The sequence below is a fragment of the Corvus kubaryi genome, unplaced genomic scaffold (genome assembly GCF_017639235.1).
Source record: "Corvus kubaryi isolate FWS band 111438036 unplaced genomic scaffold, C.kubaryi_AGA036_p1.0 135, whole genome shotgun sequence".
Classification (NCBI taxonomy): domain Eukaryota; kingdom Metazoa; phylum Chordata; class Aves; order Passeriformes; family Corvidae; genus Corvus; species Corvus kubaryi.
In genome coordinates, this window is record NW_024580669.1 from 1,948,949 (window position 1) to 1,970,501 (window position 21,553).

At 51.3% G+C, this 21,553-nt stretch overlaps 1 protein-coding gene across 4 annotated transcripts in view; it reads left to right on the forward strand.

Moving 5' to 3' along the window:
- Window positions 1-21,553, forward strand: part of PODXL (podocalyxin like) — a 45,075-nt gene that overhangs the window by 19,625 nt on the left and 3,897 nt on the right. For 2 of the 4 annotated variants that reach the window (XM_042052410.1, XM_042052417.1), the window contains exons 2-8: window positions 8,087-8,926; window positions 11,054-11,208; window positions 11,706-11,771; window positions 17,998-18,154; window positions 18,967-19,028; window positions 19,120-19,284; window positions 20,589-20,645. In XM_042052410.1, the coding sequence (XP_041908344.1) occupies window positions 8,087-8,926; window positions 11,054-11,208; window positions 11,706-11,771; window positions 17,998-18,154; window positions 18,967-19,028; window positions 19,120-19,284; window positions 20,589-20,645 (1,502 nt within the window). The remainder of the gene's footprint in view (window positions 1-8,086; window positions 8,927-11,053; window positions 11,209-11,705; window positions 11,772-17,997; window positions 18,155-18,966; window positions 19,029-19,119; window positions 19,285-20,588; window positions 20,646-21,553) is intronic. The other 2 variants (XM_042052427.1, XM_042052437.1) reach the window with 1 other exon arrangement.

A 21,553-nucleotide genomic window follows, 5' to 3' on the forward strand; every position in this document is an offset into this window, starting at 1 on the left:
GCAAGGTCATTGTGGGATAGTTCCACTCCAGTGATATAAAGGATTCAGGAGCAGGACAGGAGCATGGCCACGCTCTGTGTTGTGGAGGGCCTGGTCAGGCTGGGACATGAGGCTTTTTTGGCTCATGCTCCTCACGTTTCCGCTCCAGCAGCTCCGGTGCCATTTCCTCCATGACAAGGTGTTTCTGGCTGCAGAGACCCCGGCTCGTTCTGCAGCCCAGGGAAGGGTGCAGGGCTGCAGTCAGGTCCTTTAAAAATACCATCAGCTGCTGATGGGAGAGGATATTTCCAGGCTTAGTCGTGAAAAATGCCTGTGGGTTGCATGGATAGAGGTGAGCATGTGTGTTTGTGTTTGTTTGCCTCCTTGACAACCTCCTGTGAAGGATTTCGGAGATTTCATTTTCCACAGTGGTCTTCCTGTCTCCTTCTGGTGGTTTTTTCATCTTTCCCTTCACTTCTTGGATAGCCACAGATTTTCCATGAGAAGAATTATGGAGACACTATCCTAAATAGGATGTCCTATGTTTATCCATAAGAGAGGCTGGACTTCCCACTGCTGGCATTCCTCACCTCTGGCCATGGGGTGCAGAACTGCCTGGGATGGTCCAGTTGGGTCCATTTGAGTGAAAAATGCCCCTGATCACAAATTTCTGGCAAACCCCAGACTCTGAGGAGAAATTCAGGAGTGGTCCAAGCGTGGCACAGAGGGCAATTCAATGACAAAGCTTTTGAGAAGGTGAGAGTGAGGAACACTGAGATACTCCTACTCCCTCAAATCCACTGTCTGGTTATTAATTAGTGCAGCAAATGAACCCATTTCTACCTCCCCAAATGTGGTGTTAAGAGGGATCAAGGGAGGGAGGAGGAGACAAGCCAGGGCTGCAGGGAAAGAGGAGTGTGGGGAGGTGTGCCTTGGGATGATTATTTTTAATATTTGTCGTACTTCCAAATGAAACAGCAGATGAGCTGAGCTGGCTCAAATACTTGCAGAAAGAGCTGATGGGGAATTTGTTAATGAAGCAGCTTTCTCATCAGAAAATGCCTGTTCATCAAAACCTGGGTTCTGGGGACATGTGTTGCAGTCCTGGCAGGAGAAGCATACCAGGCTGCGGGTGGGTTTCTTGGTTGAAATCAAGGAGGTTTAAAGGCTGTTGTGCGAATAAAATAAAGCCAGGCAGATCTAACAGAGAGGATGAAGCAGCCAAAGCTCGCGTGAAGTTTGCTTCAAGTCCTACTCTTTGGGCTTAAGGGTTACTTGTACTTGGTAAAAATAGGGACAACTTGAATTTTTCCCGGTTCTGGAAGCAGAGTGGCCTTGTGGCTACTGTAGGGATGTGACTCACTGCAAAATGCTGCAGACTTAGAGTCCTCAAGATTATGCTAAAATGCTGTGAGGACATGTCCCAGATCTCCTGCCGAGGGGTATCTCCAGGCTGGCAGTGGAGTAGGAAGCCCTGGATGCTCCTCTCCATCTGGAGATGAAGCAAATCTGCTTGGAGCTTGAAGTCCATCCATTCCCCCCCTGCCCTGCTCCAAGTCCAGACAGTAAGGGTTTATTGTGAAGGTTTTTCAGGGCAGAGGCTGTGGCTGCAGATTCCCTTAATTTGACAGCAGAGAAGAGGGCACTCGTCAGCATTATTGCCTTGGTCTCACTGTCACTTCCATGCACAATCTAAACAGCAGCAATTTGAAGAGTTTTTTCAAGAGTCTTTTCACAGCAGGGCAAAGGAGGTTCCCTGCTGACAGTAAACCCGGTGGCTCTAAATCACAGTCCAGGCACACTCGTTCCATAGAACCATAGAATGGTTTGGCTTAGAAAGGACCTTAAAAATCATCTCATTACAACCCCCCCTGCCATGGGCAGGAACACCTTCCACTATCCCAGGCTGCTCCAAGCCATGTCCAGTCTGGCCTTGGACACTTCCAGGGATCCAGGGGCAGCCACAGCTTCTCTGGGTAACCTGTGCCAGGGTCTCACCACTCTCACAGCCAAGAATCCTCCCCCCTGACCTGCTGCCCACACTTCTTTGATGCAGCCCCTCCCCAGGTGTTCCTGCAGCACTAATTAGACCCAGCCATTCCATCTCACCTTTAATATTTTGCAGAGCAATTCTATCAAAAGTGTTCTGCAGCAGCTTTTATTCTGGCAGGGGTTTGGAGAGGATATGTGTGCACTGGATGATTGGTCTGATGGATTAGAGGCTAATGCTCTGGCAGCTGATGTTGGATCTTTCCCCATTCTCTAACCCAGGAAGACAAGCTGATCTTTGGCCTGGGTGAAGCCATTTCATAGAGCTGATGGTGAGCCTGGCAGCAAAGGGGTTGGGTGATGCTCATTAGGAAATGCATCTTAAGACATGGAGAGTGCCAGGGTGTGTAAACCATCCTTGTACCATATCCCTCACTAAAATCTCCACCGGCAGCTCAGGAAGAATCTGCTTGGATCCCATCTATCCCTAAGCCGATGGAAGGGAAAGAGCCTCTGCACAGGCAAAATTAAAAACTCTGTGAAGTAACCATTTGCTCTGGTAGCCCAGCTTAATTCCAGGATAAATAACACTGCTCTGTGATATTCTGCCAATCTGATCCCTCTCACAGTTTCAAAAGGAGGTGACAGATTTCCTCTCCTCTGCAGCGACTGGGCTCTGCTGCACCTCAGACACGGCTGCACTGCAGCTGGTGGATAAAACCCTCCTTGCTCCCAGGAGCTTCTTGCAATGCAAAGGAACGTCCAGGAGCTTCCTCATTCACTTTGGCAAATGCTGTCTCCTAGGAAAGGCCACCCCCGGAGCCTCAGCCCCTGCTTTGCCTTTGATGAACTCAACCCGCTGCCCCTGTTCAATCAGGAAAGGCTGCAAAAACGAGGAGGAAAATAGGAACTTCCTCAGGGCCTGGCTCACATTCCTTCCCCTTCCCTGGGTTGCTCAGGCTCCTTAGCTTTCTCATCCCGCCTTGGGAGGAGCAGGAGCTGGCTGGCGTAAGGCTCCGAGCCAGGCTCAGCCTGCTGGTGTGGGGTGTGTCACCCACCATTTCCTAAGTTATTCTTTTGAGTTTCCTTTTCTCACTATTAATAGAATTTCAGCCAATATCTGAGCTGTTTCAACGAGGTGGACAGAGGGGAGACAGGGGGAGGCGTTACCAAAATAGGAAGCAGGAAGCTGTTGGGCAGGGAATTAATCAGAGAAGCTGCGTGGAGAGGGAATTAATTGCTGGCTTGGGGTGGGCTGCAGGAGGATGGACAGGACATATCCTTTCACTTTGCATTTTGAGCCTGTTTAATTCTCATTTTGTGGTCCAAGCCTTGACCTTTCCAAAAAGCTTCTCCTCTGAGTGCCTTCCCCAGCCTGCAAAATTCCACGTACTCGCTGCATGGAGGTTACAACCAGAGCATCACTCCATGGCATGGTTAAACTGCAAGAGAGTCACTTTAGGTTAGATATTAGTAGGAAATTAGATTAGATATTAGTAGGAAATTTCTCCCTGGGAGGGTGGTGAGGCCCTCAGAGAAGCTGTGTCTGGTCCATCCCTGGAAGTGTTCAAGGCCAAGGCTTGGAGCAACCTGGTCTAGTGGAAGGTGTCCCTGCCCAAGGCAGGGGGTTGGTCTAGAGGGTCTTCAAGCTCCTGTTTAAGCCAAACCATTCTGTGATTCCATGAGTCTGTGGTTAGAGGTGGTGCACAGCAGCTCAAAATTGTGTCTGTAACTGCTGTTGCGAGGAGCTGTGTTGGCACAAATCAGCTCAGCTTTCCTTTTATGTTTTGGGTGACTTTTCACATCCCACCAGCCCCTGACCAGAGAACTCCCACACCAACCCTATCCACGAGCGCCCACAGGGCCACTTCCAGCCTCCCACATGGGGCGAACAAGCCCACGTGGGTAATTAGCAATAAGGGAAAGTTCTCTCCCCTCCTGGCTGTCCCCATCCCAGACACACCATATCGCAGGCACAGTCATGGGATACACGTATCCGGACATGAAATCATGTTTTTGTAGCGGACTCATTTCCTCCTGTTTGGCCGCCGAGCTCACGGATGAGTGGCGGGCTCGCAGCCTCCTCCCACAGACCTACCCCACACCCAGCACCAGAGGTCTGGGGTTTCTGAGGGATACATGAAAGAAGAGAAGTGCAGACCAACCTTTAGACTCTCTGCAGCCAGTGCTTATCAAAATACCTTGGTAGCTGATGAATCGCTCTCATCTTCCCTAAAATGTGGAATTGGTGACGGTCCAGAAAAGTGAAATCAAAAAAGCAGCCTTGGTGTGCCAAAATGCAGCCAGGAAGGTCAGGGGCAGGTGGTTTTTTTCTGCCTTCTGGAAAAGAGGGTGAGGGACTCTGGTACAGTTCAAGTGGACTTTCTTCTGGAGAGGGTCTCCTCTGGGTAAGGGGAGTGATAACTTGGAGGATCTTTCCTCTACCCTCCTCCTCCTCCTCCTCTCTCATAGATGTGTTAAATCCTTTTATCTGTGGGGCTCACGGTGTGAAGGGATCACTTGTTCCCTGCAAAAAGACTTACTGTATCTTTTGTGAGTGATTTTCATGCTGAAGGGGCCCTGAACATTATCCTGTCCTGTCTGGCTGTCCTTACCAGGGGTTTTCTCCTCCTTCAACCAAATCCTTTTTGTTTCTTCTGTTGGGGACAGTTGTCAGGCAATACTGGCGACTAGCCCAGGCAAACAGGGGCTCATTACCAGTTATTACCCCTGGGTCCACCACTGAAATTTGGCACAGGTGGCCAGTGGCAGAGAAAGAGATTAAAAAAACATTTTCTGGCATTTGAAAGAGATACAGTACGTGTGGAAGGAAAACAGTGACTCCTGGGACTGTGGTGCTTGTTCCGTAGTTGTTTCTGCTTTGGAAATAAGTTTGCAGTTGGTTTGCCTAAGCCAGGTCTTCTGTGGGTGGTGATCCTGCAAGACACCAAAAAAAAAGCAATTTTTCTAAATGAAATACATTTTTTCCCAAACCTTCAGTGAGAGAGAGTCCCTGGACAAACAACAACATTAAGCTCAGAGCAATAAAACTGCTGGAAGGCACTGAGCCCCGTGACTGCAGCAGCACCTTGTGCAGCAGCAGTGAGAAAACAGTTTCATTTAATGGAGAGAAAAGGTAAATTTTGCTGACAGAAAGGTGCCCAAAAACCTGCAGGAGGGGTGTGGGGATGGATGCTGTTGCTCATCACCCAGCTGTAGCAGCAGCTTCTCTCCACTGGTGTGTTGTGGGTCCAGCCCATGATGCTTGATCCCACTTAAATCACTGGACCTGGCTTAATGAGGAAGAATAAATGGATCTTTTAGCATCTCTTGACCTTAGTGGAGAGGAACACTAGGAGTGGATGCAGAGATACAGAAAGACAAAACACCAGTGAGATTTTTGGGTGCCAACTTGAGTCTTGGTTCTTCTCCCAGTTTCTTTTTTTGGGCTGTGTCCCTGTGTGTGCCCCAAAAGACGCCCTGCTACCACCCCAACCAGGACAAGCCTGGAGGATCTCACCAGACCTCTCCATCAGCAGAACAACCCCTTGGTTTGGGCTTTTGCCCTCAGTTTTTGCTAAAAGTGGTAAAATCTTAGCTTTATCTCCCTGGGGTGGGACAGGGAAGTGCTGGGGCAGGGATCCTGGTTCCTTGGATCACAGGGTGGTCCCAGCTGGCCACCAGGACTGGCGTAGAGCCAAGCCATGGTCCTATCCCTTTCTCTTGGACTGAGTTGAATTGAATTGTCTTTTTGACCTCTCTTTGGAGCCTTTAATTTCTGCCCCTCTGGGATGGGGCCGCGGCATGAAGAGGAAACAAGAGCAGTGGGGGATTTCCTCCTTCCTTCCTTCAAACCCTTTCTTTCTTTATGTCTCTTTTATTGGTCCTACCTTCAGGGGATTTTTTGTGCCTCCTTTGTTGTCAACCCCCTTGTCAAACTTTTACACCCTATTTATGGGACAGACCCATCTTGTGGCTCACTGCATGCCTGGGCTCTCCCCAGCTTGGTACAACCATCGCCGACAATTCAAGCCACACAAATTGATAACACAACTAAGGAGGTGGGTAGATAAAACCCTCTCTTATCTTCTGCACCTGGGGTTTATCTGTCAGGTCCCTGTGATGGTGTTTTGCTTCCTTACCTGTTCTTCTCCTGCAGACAGTGGTCAGCCTATAGGAAATATGACTTATCTCCACAAAAGCTCTTTTCCTGCAGATGTAATGGAAATGTTTTCTCGCAAGCCAAGTGTTTCCTAAAATAATTCATGCTGCTACTTTCAGTTAAACTCACACCTTGTCTTTCCAGGAGTGGCTGCTCCCAGTGGCTGGTGGGGAAACCGTGTTTTGGGAGGAGGTCTGAACTTTTACAAGGGCATGGAGGGACAGGACAAGGGGGAATGACTTTAAAGTGACAGAGAGCAGGGTTAGATGGGACATTGGGAAGGAATTCCTGGCTGAGAGGGTGGGGAGGCCCTGGCACAGGATGCCCAAAGCAGCTGTGGCTGCCCCTGGATCCCTGGAAGTGTCCAAGGCCAGGCTGGATGGAGCAGCCTGGGATAGTGGAAGGTGTCCCAAGGGGTTTGGAATGAGATGAGCTTTAAGGTCCCTTCCAACCCACATCAGTCTATGGTACTGTGATTCCCCTGAAATGGTGAGACAGTTGTATGAGCTGATCAGTGTAGGTCCCTTCCAACTGAAATATTCTATATTCTATTCCATTCATTTCCATTCCATTCCATTCCATTCACTTTCTGGATGGCTATGCAAGGCCCAGCTGTAGCTCCTCTGCCTTCTCCAAACCCACTCTGTTCCCAGGCATCTCCCACAGGACCTCAAACCTGTTGCAGCCTCCTCATCCCAAATCCCACTTCCCAGGCTCTTCTCAAGCCAGATCCTGACATGGTGGAGTTAAATTTTCCCACCAGAAACTTGACCTTTCATCAGATCTTCCATGCACAACCAGTGTCAATAGACAGGCTCTGTAAGAGAAGATACTTTGCCTGTGTGCCAGCACAGAGGAACAAAGCAGATCTCTGGAGAGCAGCATTAGGCTAAAAATCAATCCTTGAAAGTGTGACTCCTGTTTTAGAGAGTTGGAAATAATATACTAGTGCTTCATGGGGAAATAAAAAATAATGGCATTTCTTCTGCACAGTTCCCAAATGGAAGAACCTTCTCCCCAAATCAGGTTGTTGCCTTGACTGCAGAGGGATCCACGGATAAAGTGGCTCAACGCAGCCCATGGTTCCTGAAAGGTGAAAAAGTGGTCAAACTTTTCCTGGGGTGAATTGGAGCAAGAGCCCAGAACTGGTGGTCACCATTTGGGGAAATTCTCCATGGCAATTCTGGAGCTCCTGCAGTGATTACAAACAGAAGAATAGACACAGGTTTTTATACTGGTTTAGCAGCGAAAATACCCCATTTTGGCATTGCAGCACATTGCAGAGCTCTCTGCAGTGGGAGAGTTCTCTCTTGTCAGGTGAGTTGTCCTTCAGCTGCATCCCCCACTGAGAAACAGGGTCATTATTTGAAAGTTTAAAGTATTCTTCAGAAGCCAACTGCACATCTCTTTGTGTGTGATAATGTGAGGTAATTGGTTGGGCTTAATGATCTTGGAGGTCTTTTCCAACCTTAATGATTCTGTGATTCTGTGTCACCTTACGCTTTCAGGGACGTGAGAGACCTTTATAACAGGGAGGGACAATTGCAGTCAGTGCATCCCTTGGCTGTCCCCTTACAAGGGCTGGATCTACTTTATTTTGGGAACCACTTGCAGAGCTCTGCATGGAAGCTGGTGGACCTCCCATCTGAGGGAGACCTCTGTCCTGAGACCCAGCAGGTCTTGTCCTCCTGCTCTTGCTCTGAAGTCCTGTGAGTTTGACTACATTTGGAGGTTCCTCAGGCTTCCCCCTCTTGTCCTCCTCTGCTCTCCTTCCTGCTGGACACAGTGATACCAGAACGTGGAATTTGATACGACTTTGGAGAGCAGGAGGCAAGCCCTGAGTGAATGACTCGTGGTTTATGCCAGTGTTTATTTCTACAAATACCTGTTCTGATGGGAAACCAAGGGCTGTTTCCTTAGTTCAGAGTTTACCTTGGCATTTTTATTTTTCCCCAGGTGTCAGGTCTCAGGATGATTCGGGCCTAGGACAAAGCATTACCACAACAACCATCACAGGGACTACCCCTGCAAACACTACAGGGATGTCACCAACCACCTCTGCATTGTCACCTACCAAACAACCCCAAACGACCACCACCACTACGACTGACAAAGGACCCACTCAGATCGCTGCGACAACCACTGCTCAAAGCACCGCCACCAATACCACCAACGCGGGAACGTCATCGCCCCCCGCTGCAATGTCACCTACTGCAGTGAGAGGGACCGCCCCCACAGCATCAGGGACCACATTGGCTAACACCACCACCACCACATCAGCCCCCACATCTGGGCAGGACAGCTCTTCACACAACGCCACTAACCCCACAGCCGCCCCTGCTGCAAGCGCCACTACTTCCCAGCAGCCCAGTAATACTACAGCCAGTTCGGGAATCTTGGGGACCACCACTACTGCAAAGACTGTCCTTGCTGGTGCCATCAGTCCTCCAGGAGCCGTAGGGACTGCTACCGCATCCTCTCCCAGCACACAGCCTCAGGGAAAACAGCCTTTGGATCATTCGTCCAACACCACTGTGAGCACCACAGTGCCGAGGACTGACCCTTCCCAAAGCTCCAAGGATTGTGCTGTCTCTCCTTCCTCATGTGCCACCAAGCAGCCTCCTTCTTCTTCCAGTTCTCCAGTCCAGGGACTAATCCCTTCCACCAGTCCTGGAAGCACTGGCACATCTGTTATCCCTCTGATTACATCCCCGTCCCTCTCCACCACTCCGACATCACAAGCTGGCAGCAAAGACACAGTCCGAGAGGCAGCCACCACAACAGCTCCTGGGGCAGGTAACCGAAGACAGGAACCTTGGTTTCTTGTGCTGGGGAGGCTTTTTTGTAGTCTCTTCCTCCAGCTACCCTAAACACCTCCTGTCATGATGGGCTGTCACTACCTTGTGTCATTTTAGGACTTTCCAGCGCACTTGTCTGTGTGACAAGCAGGCGTTTAGGTCCCTGTTGTCCTCGGTGGGGGTCGAGTCAATGCAGTCAGTGAAATTCAAGGAATGAATCAACTGGCAAAGCACAGGCATTGGCTTTTGGATGGACCAAACGGTGCCTGAAGCACCATCAACTGCAGCGACTCGATCCCCAGTGATGGCAAACGGGAGCGGCGGCGATGGGTTGGGGACTGACGCGGGAGAGCTGGGGAAGCAGCCTGACAGCCCCCGGAATGCTGCCCATGGAGGATCCCTGGTGCAGCTGACAGCTGAGGGAAGGCTGTCTGGGCATGCACAGAAAACGAGCTTTAGGTGACTAAGGAGATTTTGTGGCTAAACTCCGAGTTTACAACCCCTAAGGAGTCTGACTTTGGTAGGACGTTCATCAGTGCTGTGGGAGGGCTTTAGCTGCTCACGGCTGTCTAAGCAGCACTAAGAGTGTCCACATGCTGTTTAGGACCTTGCTGAACACTGTTAAGGTGTTTTCTCCCACCTCTGGAGCTTTACAGAGTCGTGCTAGTTCCTAAGTGTCCCGGTGAGGCACAGTTTAGCCTCCCAAACCAGCATTTTGTCTGGTGGCATTTACAAAGAAGTCATCACCCTGTGGGACTGCCAGGGCTCCATGGAGCCTTCCAGACTTGGCTGGGATTGTGGGTTCAGCTCACGTGGCTCTGAATAAAAGCTGTGATCACGCTGAAGCCCTTTATTATCTTCCCCTGGAAAATGATGTTCTTGACCCAATTTCCAGTTACCTGTAATTAGAAGCCACTCAAAAACCATCTCCACCCCATTCAGCCTCCCAGCTGTTGGCATCACTAAATGGGCCAAGGTTTTATTGCAGGCCCATCTTCACTGTCTTCTCTCAAGTCATGTTTTCATGTGTGGGCAGGAATGAGGTGAAATGGGTATTTTCATGAAGGATATTTCTTTTACCTTTCTTTCCCCTCCGGCTCCACAGGACTGTTCTCCAGTGAAGGACGATATATAAAATTATGTTAATTCAAATTTGACCCCAAGCATTAAGCCTGAAGAGGTCTAAAAAACCCTTTATATTTAATAAATAGCTGACAGAATGCAAGAGAAACAGATGGCTTTGGAATGAACTCTCTCCTGGAGCCCTCAGAATGTTTCTGGGAGAGAAATAGCCCTCATCTTTGCTGTGGAAGAGGCAGGAGTCCCAGAAGCAAACAGGCTGTGAACATCCTGTGGCATTTTAATTCTCTTTGCCACCACTTAAGGATCAATTAGGAAGCTGGGGATGAGGGTCCTTGCCTTCAAAGGGATCTGGGGAGGCAGGAGGCTGCTGTGCTCCTTGCACTACTCCTCTGCACAAATAATTCTACGATGCTACAGACCTTAACCAAGTCTTCAGAGGTGACCTCAGGTATCAGAGACACCTGCATGGGCCTGGCAGATTTGGGACTTGTGACCTTCTGGAATATCAGGCAGGACACCCCAGGCTGTCTCCTGTAGAACCAGGCACCACTTCTAAGCTTGGGACCCTGGAATTTTTCCGTGGAGGTGCAGTCAGCAGAGGTTATGGCATTACATCCCCTCCTAACAGAGGTGGGTGGCAGGCCCTGGAGAGCCAGGTCTGCCCCTGTTGAGGAAATTTCCCTGGAAGACATCCCAGATAAAGTGAAATGAGGGTCACTCCATATTTCTAAGTGATTGCCCAGCTACCCACACACAACAATCCAATAGCCTTTGATTCCTCTTTCCAGAACACTCTGATGGGTTTCAGCAACAGAAAATAAAATCAGTAATAATATTCTTTCCGTATCAAAGTTCATTTAAAAAAAAAAAAAATTAAAGAAACAACTTAAAGACTCTCCAGCCCTTGACACAACGAGCTTTGATGCAGGGCTAGAGCTAAAAACTGATTTTGAGCTGACCCCTAACAGAGCTGTGCCAGCTGTATCCTCTATACTGTGTCAGTGTCTCTCTGCTTGTTTTTTGGTGCATATTGGGGAGCCAGACCAGAGTACCCACGATGCTGGATCTGCATCAGCCAAACCCACCAGTGCCTCCCAGAGCCCTGCCAGTGCCCAGACATCGGCCCCAGCCCCGAGGGAACAGACAGACAGCTGCAGTCCTGGCCACCAGCACCCCAACATTTCTTCCTCAAACAAGGTAACAGCACCAGAATGCGAAGGAGGGCACTTGGCAGTGGGGCTAATTTAGCTGCCATCCCATGTGCACGTGAAGCCTGCGGCTCTTCTCACTGTTTCTGTGTCAGAGAGAGAGAGATCTGCCAGGAAAGTAATTCCAGGTTGCAGAATCACAGAACTGTTTGGGTTGGACAGGACCTTAAGAGGTCATTTACTCCCATCCATTTCTCCTGCAGTTTTCCAGAGAAGAGACAATGGGGATGGAGGTGAAGGGGAGCGTGTCCAGGGGAGGGGTCTGGAGCACCAGGAGCAGCTGAAGGATCTGGGGGGGCTCAGCCTGGAAAAAAGGAGGCTCAGGAGAGACGTTCTCCCTCTCCACAACTCCCTGACAGGAGGGTGCAGCCAGGTGGGGGTCAGGCTCTTTTCCCAGGAAACAAATGATGGACTGCTGGATTGGTGACCAGCTGTCCTTCCAATCTTTGTGCACCACTGAGAATTGCTTTTCTTCTGCCTTTCCAGCTCGTCTGTAAAGACAGGGTGCAACATACCGGGCCCACCATTTATCTGAAGGAACCCAGAACCTGTGTAAGTACCAACTTGTTGACTGCCATGGAGGATTAGCAGCTGTTGGATGTTCAGCTTTTAACCTCTGGTGCTCTGAGCATGTGAGAAAATGCTCAGAAATGAGGAAATTTCATCAAAGATGCAACCAGTGTAAAATGGCGAATGCAAACCCAGGCTCAGCAGTGTCACCAGTGGGGGATATGGCAGGAGGAGAAGAGGCTGGTGTGGTCTTCTTCAAGTAGAAGTCTCAGCTGAGCCCACTCAGCTCTTACAGAAAGATAAATGGGAAATTTTAAAAGGTAAATCTTTCCCTATACAAAAGCTAGCAGGAAAGCTTTTTGCCTAAATTGAGGGGCTGGAATTTTGTGCCAAAACTCAAGAAAAAAAATGAGGGGTTCTTCCACAGTTATTGTGTACTTTGTGAGATCTTGTAGCTCACACTGGGGTAGGGTGGCATCCAACTGCAGAGCAACTGGGGAGGACAGGAGCCCAGAGTTTGAGACTCACTGTGCTCCTCAGTGCTCTCACAGAACCCTAAAGTGAGAGGAAAAAACTCCATTTCACTTGTTTCAGACCCTCTACAAGACCAAGGAGAAGTACAATGTGGTGGAAAGTCTGGGGACAGGCAAGCCCAACCCATGACCACACACCAAGACCCCTTCTGGTGGGTGGGCACTGTCTGCTGGTGTTCCTGAGGGATATCCACATTCAGAATGGTTCTTGTGGAAGCTGTGAGCTTCCTGCAGTAGTGAAGATGCACTGTACTGATAAGTTCCAAATAGGAAGAAGTTTTAAGTTGGTGATAAAGAGGAAGAGACACCAGTAAATGGCTGGCGAGGTCCTGACAGAGTGATTGTGGGCAGGGCTCAGGGGTGGGTTTTGGCATGATAATGCTCTGGTTTCTGGCAGTGTAAGCAATGGAAAATTGGCACTTCAGGGACCTTCTCACAGCCTGTGCCATGGGCAGGGACACCTTCCACTAGACCAGGTTGCTCCAAGCTCTGTCCTGCCTGGCCTTGGACACTACCAGGGATGGGGCAGCCACAGCTCCTTTGGACAACCTGCTCCAGTGTCTCACCACCTTCACAGTAAAGAATTTCTTCCTAATATCTAATCTAAATCTCTCCTCTTAATTTAAAACCATTCCCCTTTGTCCTGTCACTCCCTGTCCTGTCCTAAGTGAACAGAATCAGCTGAGTTGGAAGGGAAGTGAAGCCACACTGTGTTCACAAAACCCCTTCAGACACACTGTCAGCACAGCAGCTCTTGAAATTCCCTGTCCCTGGGAAATGGCCCTGCCTGGCAGCCCTGGAAAGGGCTTGGACCTCCCAACATCACCCACTGTTCTCCTGGAGGAGGGAAAGCACCTGCCTGCTGCCTGTTGTCACCTTCTGACTCTGGCTGCTGCTGCGTGTGAGTGCTCCTTGCCCACACGCCTGCCGAAGTGGTGATGTCCATAGTGATGCTGCCCTTAATGCTGAGGATGATTCCAAGGAGGGACCTTATTTCCATGAAGCCCCAGCAGGACAGTCTCTCCTGAGACCATTCCTTTCCCCATGTAATGTCTGGACACAGTTGCAGGTTCATGCTGGGAAAGCTTCTCATTGAATTTTGTATTGAATATATAAAAAGATTCAATCAGATTGGACAAAATCCAATTTTGGAGACTAAAAGTACTTAGGACCATGCTGGTGTTTAAAGCTTCCCCCCTCCTCCTGAGCACTGGGATGCTCTGTCTGGAGCTGTCCTTCCCATGGAGCTGTGCTGGGAGGCTTTTTGGAAGCAGGGATGGTGAGGCTGGGAAGCACCAGTGAGCTGAGGGATGGGCAGACACCACATCTTGGCATCATCCACCACTCCCCTGTGCCCTCTCCAGGGCCGTGGAGCGTTGGAGCTGGCGAGCCAGGGAGTCTCCCACCCTGTTTCCCTTTGATTCCTCTGGGTGTAACAACGAGCCAGAGCATTGTTAGCACAAAATGCCAATTACGCCCCAAAACAGCCACAGAAAGGCTGCAGGGCTGCAAGGGTGCATCCTCCCATCCCATTGCCCTCCTCGGCTGCCAAAGCGCCTCCCACACGCTCGCCCTTAACTTTCCACTCGTATTCCTGAGAATTGCAGCCCATTTTGTGCCTCCCAAGCTGAGCAGATAACAGAGAAATGGCACTATCTGGTTTCCCTGTTTTGTAGGCCCGGTAAACACGTCTGTAGCCAAATCCTGACAGCAAAGTGAAAAAATCCTTTGCGTTTCACAGCCCGTGGGAAAACAGGAAAGTGTGTGCTATAAGGAGGAGTGTTCCAGAAACAGCTCCAATCCTGCTCTGAGAACAAGCCAGAGTCGGGGTGGCATTGTACTCAAAATTCAGATCCAGCAAGAAACCAGGGAAACATCAAGGGCAACGTGGGGAACCAGTGATGGGGGACATGTCTGAATCCCACAGGGCAGGGGAGAGGACACTGCAGAGCCACACACCCTGTGCACAGCTGGGCTGGTGGGGCAGCACCAACAATAGGGGGACACCAGCAACTGTTGGGACTGAACCCAGGAACTGCAGACATTTCACCCCACCACACCTCACTTTCTCCAGAAAAAAAAAGGAATTCAAGCCATAAATCCCCCAAAAAAGCCAAATACACAGTTGGCACTGCTTTGTGGACTGTAGGCATTTCACAGGCTGGTTGGTTCCCTGGATCCTTCCTCTTCAGATGATGCTTTAAGCAGTGCTGAACAGTTTGGTCCATGTTCCCCCACCTTCTACTTCTCCTTCCTTTGCTTACAGAAGGATCTTAATGAGTTTTTTCAGTAAGTCTTATTAGCTCAATGCCTCACGTTCCATAGGATGACTTCTCCCAAGGTCTGGCTCACAAATACATTTTCAGTTGGGTTGCTCCTGCCTTGGAAGGGATGGGTGGATGGATGGATGGATGGATGGATGGATGGATGGATGGATGGATGGACGGATGGATGGACGGACGGATGGATGCTCTGCTCTTCATCCCAACCCTAAAATAAGTTAGGTGAAGCAAGAAGTGATGATGGCAGAGGTGGTTGGTGTAGCCTGAGCTGTGGTTGAGCCACACAACCCCATGTCCCTCTCCCAGGGTTCCTCCTCCATCGTGTCCCCCACCTGGACACAAATGTGCCCAAGGAGCTGAGTCAGCGGATACTGGGGAGCACCAGAACCTGCTGCAGTGGGAGGTGCAAAAGCCACAGCAGGAGCACTCGAGCCCACTGGAATTGCTGTGTGCCACCCACTGCTCTGGGGACACAGGACAGTCCCTGGAGCAGGCAGAGGGACTCCCTCACCGAGCAGGGTCGTGGTCCCTCCTCACCCCGTGCAGCTGGCAGGGGTGGTTTGTTGACTCAAGTGCTGTTACCTCATTCGGGGATGTTGATTTTAGGTCCCCGCCAGTGTGGGAACCGGATCGGAGCTGCTCGGCAGCGCCTGTCAACTCCGGCCAAGGAATGCGAGCGGCTCCGGCGGCGGAGGGGGAGCTGCCAGGGGCATCCCTGCCTGCCCAGCGGCCTCACCCTGCCCCTCTCCAGCCCTGGAAAGGGCCAGTCCCTCCAGTGCACCCTCTGAAGGGCTTTAGGCACTGCTCACCAGCTGCCAGTGAAGCGGTCTCAGCGAGGTTTTAGCCTCGCATCCCATTTCCCTCCCCACCCAAAAACAGGGTCTTTTTTTCCCCCCCCATGGGATGGCAGAGGGACAAACAGGTTACTGAGGGCTGAGGAAAACAGAGCTGCGGCAAAGCCTGGGGAAGGAGGATGCAGGGGGGCAGCAGAGGCTTTCCCTGCCTCTGCCAAGCGGCAACTGCTGCACAGCCAGGGACTGAACACTCAACATTCCAAGCGTAGGAGCACAACCCAGCGTCCAGACGTGATAAAACCACCGCCATCACCAGGCTACAGCCCCTGTCCAGCTGGGAACCAGCCTTCCAGGGAATGCTGCCCTCCAGCTGTCCCGGCACCGGGCTGGGGGCAGACTCCCCACCCAGCTCTTTTCCCAGGGACGGTACAACCCCACAGAGGGGCCCCGGGGAAATTCTCCCGGTGCAAAGCGAAAGGACAGGCAAGGGACAGTGGCCTCACGATGCTGAGCTCGCCCTGGAACTGCACCCGGGGCCGGCCTTCCGCCCTGGCAAGTGCATCCTGTCTCCACTGCTGCTTCCCAAATATTTAGATAAGATGGGGTGAGATTAGGTGCGTCCCCGGGCCGGGCAGCTCCCATCCTTGCAGTGCAGCAAGCAGGGTGCTGCCGGCCACCGGTGCTGTTGGGATGCGAGGGGAGGGTTTGGGGTGATGCAGCAGGCAGGAGCAGAGCCTTTCCCAGCCACGTACTTCATTTCAGCATGGATTGAGGACTTTGACACACAGGAGCATCTGCACACGAAGGACTTGTGCACACAGGAGCTGTATATACAGCACCTCTCATACAGGACCTGTGAGAGCCAGGCTTGTGCACAGAATCATGGAATCGTTTAGATTGGAAAAGCCCTCTAAGATCATCAAGTCCAACCATTAACCCAGCACTGCCAAATCCACCACTAACTCGTGTCCCCAAGTGCCACATCCACACATCAGGACCTGTGCATGGAGAAGGGTGATCCCCTCTACCCTGCTGAGCTCCCAGATGCTATGAAGCATCAAGCAAAGAACTTCAGGAACACCTTAGAAGGAGTGTGGGCTCCATTCACCACTCTACCATCTCTCCAGGGATGCTTCAATTTGCCCAGAGAAGCTGTGGCTGTCCCATCCCTTGAAGCGTTCAAGGTCAGGTTGGATGGGGCTTGGAGCAACCTGGTCTATGGAAGGTGTCCCTGCCCATGGCAGGGGGTGGAACTGGATGATGTTTTGGGTCCCTTCTAACCCGAACCACTCTGCGATTCACTCTGCGATTCTATCCAAAAGCAAGACACTGTCTCTTGCTCTTCCCTACAGAGCTGTGGGGAAGCTCTAGGCAGGACAGGGACCTGTGTTGGTGGGGACAGAGGGTAGAAAGGCTGGAGATGCCTGTGGGCGAACTGTGGGGCTGCACAGCCCTGCCCTGCTCCTGCTGTGGCCCCCTGGCCTCCCCAGCCCCGCCTCGCTTCCCTCAGGGACCTGCTATTCCTGGAACACCAAAAGCTGCGGCTCACAGATAAGGCTGGTGCAGGGCCCTGGTGAGGAACGGCAGCCAAGAGCTCGGCTTCTTGTAAAGAAACTACTTTTAAACTTTTCCTGTTCCCTGGGAGGGCTGGCGGCAGGCAGGCAGTGCAAAGGGATGAGGGAAGATCACAGAATCTGTGTGGTTGGAAACGACCTCTGAGATCATCAAGTCCAACCTATGACCCAATACCACCTTGTCAACCAGACTCGCACGGTCCCTGAGGCAGGCTTCCCTGAGCCAGGACACAGCTGACATTGCTCAACAGTCTCGGAAATTAAATAATATTCACGAAAATATTCTCCCATCGGCATATATTTTGACTCAAAAATTAACTGTGTCCAAACGGTCTTCCAAAAGTCTTTGGTAAGAATTAAATCCCAAGAAACATAGAAAAAGTTCTTGAACAACCATGCCAGGAAGTGTTTCAGTTCCTTTTGAGCTTGAATTAAGCTAAAATTTACAAATCGTTGTTCAAGAATCTTTTCAAGTTTAAGATAAATGTCCATATGCGGCTCTGAAAGCCAAGAGTCTTCCCATGGTTCCTCCATAGTTTAGAGATGGAACAGCAAAACAAAAGCAAGAAGAGGAATCCACAGTTTCTAGAATTTATTCACAATCAGTCGCTGTAGGGATCAGGGATCATTCTGCTCACATTCCCCACCATTTGTTACAGTGGGGATACTGCAACACGTGTATCAAACAAGGAGGCCGTGGAAAAGAAATATATATGGACCAATTCTTGATAGATGTTTCAGAGATGTTTATTTCTCCAGCTGCATGGGCGGGGCTCTGCCCAGGAACTCTCACAATCCCCAGACCGAGGGTCCTTGCCCGCGCAGGGGAACACAAAACAACCACTGGGGAACGAGGCTGACCAGGGGCTCAGGAAACGCCATCTCTGTCCCCTCAGGGCCCCTCTCCCAGGGCTACATGGCAGGGGGAGGAGACCCCGACACCAGCCCGTGGCACTGAGTGGCACATCCAGTCTTAAAGGGGTCATTCTATAAGGATGCGACATCCTGCACCCCTGGCGATGGGGCAGGATGTTCCTGGGCAGTCCCTGGTGGGGAAGCATTGCTGACCCTCGCTGTCACTGCAGGCTGAGTGGGAGGCTGCCAGCAACGACACCACCTTCTTTGAGAGCTTCTGCTCCACGGCCCAGCACACGTTCGACACCAGCAGGGACAGGTGCACGGTGACGCTGACGGCCTGCGAGCCCCAATCCCACTGCTGGGCCGTGTGCGTGGTCCTGCACTGTGAGTATGATCCCACCCTCCTGCTGCAGTGGGACAGGGTGGCACTGGAACTGGGGACCCCAGAGCTGGAGGCTTGGCAGAGCCCTCAGGTCTACTAGAGCTTGGCCAAGGGACTCTGTTCCTGTGGCTGCCCCATCCCAGTGGTTGGGAGAGGTACAACAATTCCAGAAATGAGCTTTGTGCCCCAAGGAATGCACCAGATCCCTCTGCCATGTTGAGTCAAGGCAGGAACCAGTCTCCAGGAGGAAAAATCCCTCCCAGATGGTTAAAATCAAGTGCCCAGTTCAAATCCTCCCCCAAAGACCACAGAAAGCAGCTTCTTGCCCATGACAGAGCCCTGTTGGAATACCCAGCTCAGCCTGGGGGTGCCCAAATATTGCTTTAGGACTGGGGTGCTGGGGACATGGAGACATCCTGCTGCCCTAGCATGAGGGACAGGAAGGCCTGAGCTCCATCCTGCTCTTACTCATCATCAGAGCAGGGGTTGCATGGGTGGTCCAGACTCCACATCCATCCTCAGGGAAGGCACCCAGGCACTGGGGACTAATCCTTGAGGAGCAAAGTATGGCCCCTCACTGGGCTTGCTTGTAAATCACCCACTGGAGATGGATGGTGGGGCCTGGGGGCTCTGGGGCTGCCCCCTTCCAGAAGAGATCCCGGCTCCTTGTCTGGCTGTGGAGCACCTACAAGGGTTAGGTTAATCCCCACACATCTCCATCCTCCTCCTCCAGAGGATGGTGGCACATCCTCCAGGGGATGGTGGCACATCCCTTCCACACCTTGTGCTCACTAAAGCCTCTTTCTTCCCCCAGTTCGCTTGGACTCTGAAGAAGTCTTCAAGGGGCTGAAGGAGAAGAAGGAGAAGTTAGAGGAGGTAAGTGGGTCCCTGGTCACGGCACAGCTACCCCATGGCTGTTCCCCAAAGGTGGGTGGCACAGGAGCCTGACCTGTCCCTTCTGTGGCAGCTTGGCATCGTCAACATCACCTCTGACAAAATGGTGGAGGACATGACCATCAACGACGAGTTCAGCACCCCCCTGATCATCACCATCATCACCCTGGCCGGGTCCCTGCTGCTCATCGCAGCCATCTACGGCTGCCACCAGCGCTTCTCCCAAAAGAAGGACCAGGTGAGGTGGCAGGGGGGTGGGACAGGTATCCCAAGACTTTTTTCATCCCAGAGGCATCTTCAGGAGATGAGGATCATCAGTGTTGCTGTCTCTGCTGGTGGAGACATCCTGGCTTGTCCAGTGGGCACCACCCTCGGTTGTAATTTGAGTAAGAAAGGCCTTCTCAATCCAAAACCCCATTCCAAAAACCAGCTATGCCCCTCAAAAAATTTCTTGAAATACTTTTACGAGTAGTGGAGCTGAGTTGGGTGCTCAGAATCACCCCCAGGGGTGCCAGGGAGCCCCCCTGCGTGCAGGGAAGAAGGAGGGCATCAGCAGGAGGGGTTCAGCCTTTGCAAGAGCTGGGCCAGGGCCAAATTTCAGAGCAGGAGCAGCAGGATTTAAGGAAGAACCAACACAGAAAGATAAAATAATGTGAGTTTTATCTCAGGAAGCAATCCCGGGTGATTTTAGTCTACCTGCAAGGACTGGCCATTCCCAAGCCCTGGGGCACCGAGGTTCGCACTGGTCCCAGCTGCTCTTCCTGAGGATTTAGCTCTGGGACAGACAGAAACAGAAAGAGAAAATAATTATGAAATCAGATTATACAATCAGGGCAAACCACCCTTCCAATGGAGAAGCAAACCTACTTCACTCTTACTTCAAATCATTTTCCCCTGGACCAGCTCATCCTTTCTCAGTGATCCCAACATCTGCCCCATGGGAAAACAAGGAATACAGCTTTAAATATTTAGAGTGCAAGGTAGGTGAACACAGGAGGGAGGGAAGAGCAAACCAGTGCCAATGTCAGACTTGTTTGTACTTACCAGGCTTGATTTTTTTGGGAAGAAATAGGGGAAGATGCAAAACCTCAATAAATATTTGACCTGTGCTGTGGTCGTCCTGGAGCTTACAGGATTTCATCACCCCTTGGATGAAACCTCCCTGGTTGGGGTGAAAAACATCCCAGCAGGGACAGAGAACAGTACAACATGCCCCATGATTTTCAGAAAACAGGTAGAAATAAGGTATTTTTAGCGATGTCCCTAAAATAACCTGGTGCAGAGGAACTGGTACCAGTCCCAGCTGGATGTTCCCGAGGTAAATTCCCACCAGGCACAGAGCAAAGTAGCAAAACCAAAGCTAGTTCTGAAAATCAAACGCATTCCTCCTTCCTGGCTTTGTTTTGGGGTGGTTTCTTTTGTTCTCCTTCTGTTTCAGTTCCAAAAATGACTTGAAAGTTTTTTTCTATTTTTTTTTTTTTTTCCTCCAACCTTCCCTCCCCCTCACCTCCCTCCCTGTTGTTTTATCTTGGAAATACCCAGAACATCCACCCTGATGTCCCCGGGTTTGATGATGGACATGTGGCCCTGATCTTTAATGTGAGTTCCAACACAGGGATCGGAGGGGCGGGCGCCGCATCCGTAACACCCCCAGCTCTCACCTCCGGCGCTTGGTAGGGCCCAGGAGCTTTTAACAGGACTAAAGCCCAGCTTTACAGCCCCCTTCCCCTCGCTGCATGGCTGGAGGGTGCCTTGCCATGGTGGGAGACCAGCAATCCCACAGGGAAGCAGCCCTTGGGAGAGCCCAGATGTGTCCTCTGCTTTCGAGCATCCCCCAATCTCCACCCACACCCCCCCTGCCACGAGTGACACAGGGGACGCCCAGCAGTGCCTTTGCAGCCCCTCTGCCAGCACCAAGCCCTGCAGTTTTGCTTCTCCATCCCTTTCCTTCTCCATGGATTCCCTCCCACGCCTGTCTCCTGACATTTACTAGGAGCATTGTAATAGAGCAAGCTGTGAATCCAGGCAGATTTTAACAGGGCTCCCCAAAAAGGGCTGAGCAAGGACTGCAGTTCCCCACTGAATCCTTCCAGGGAAGGAGAGGCATGAAGGACCCACCGAGTGCCCTGTGCTTCCCAAAAAAAGGCTGACCAAGGACTGCACCTCCCCACTGAATCCCTCTAGGGAAGGATGGGGATGAAGGAGCCCAAGTGGATGCAAAATTAGGATGGGCTGGGGTTCTGCCAAGGGATGAAGGGCAGAGTCAGAGCCTGAAGCACATCACACCACAGGACCAGGGTGACAAAGTGCCTGATTGCATCTTTCCCTGCCTGGTTGTCATAGAGAGTTCCAGAATGAGGAGGGATGATGCTCAAGATCTGGCAGGTGGGACTACTCCTGAGTTAAGGAAGAGAAGAATAATAGAGCAACTAAACAAAGACAGAGGTGGTGAGAAAGGGGAGGGGAAGAGCAGATTTGAGGTAGGGAGGCAGGAGTTGGGATGCAGC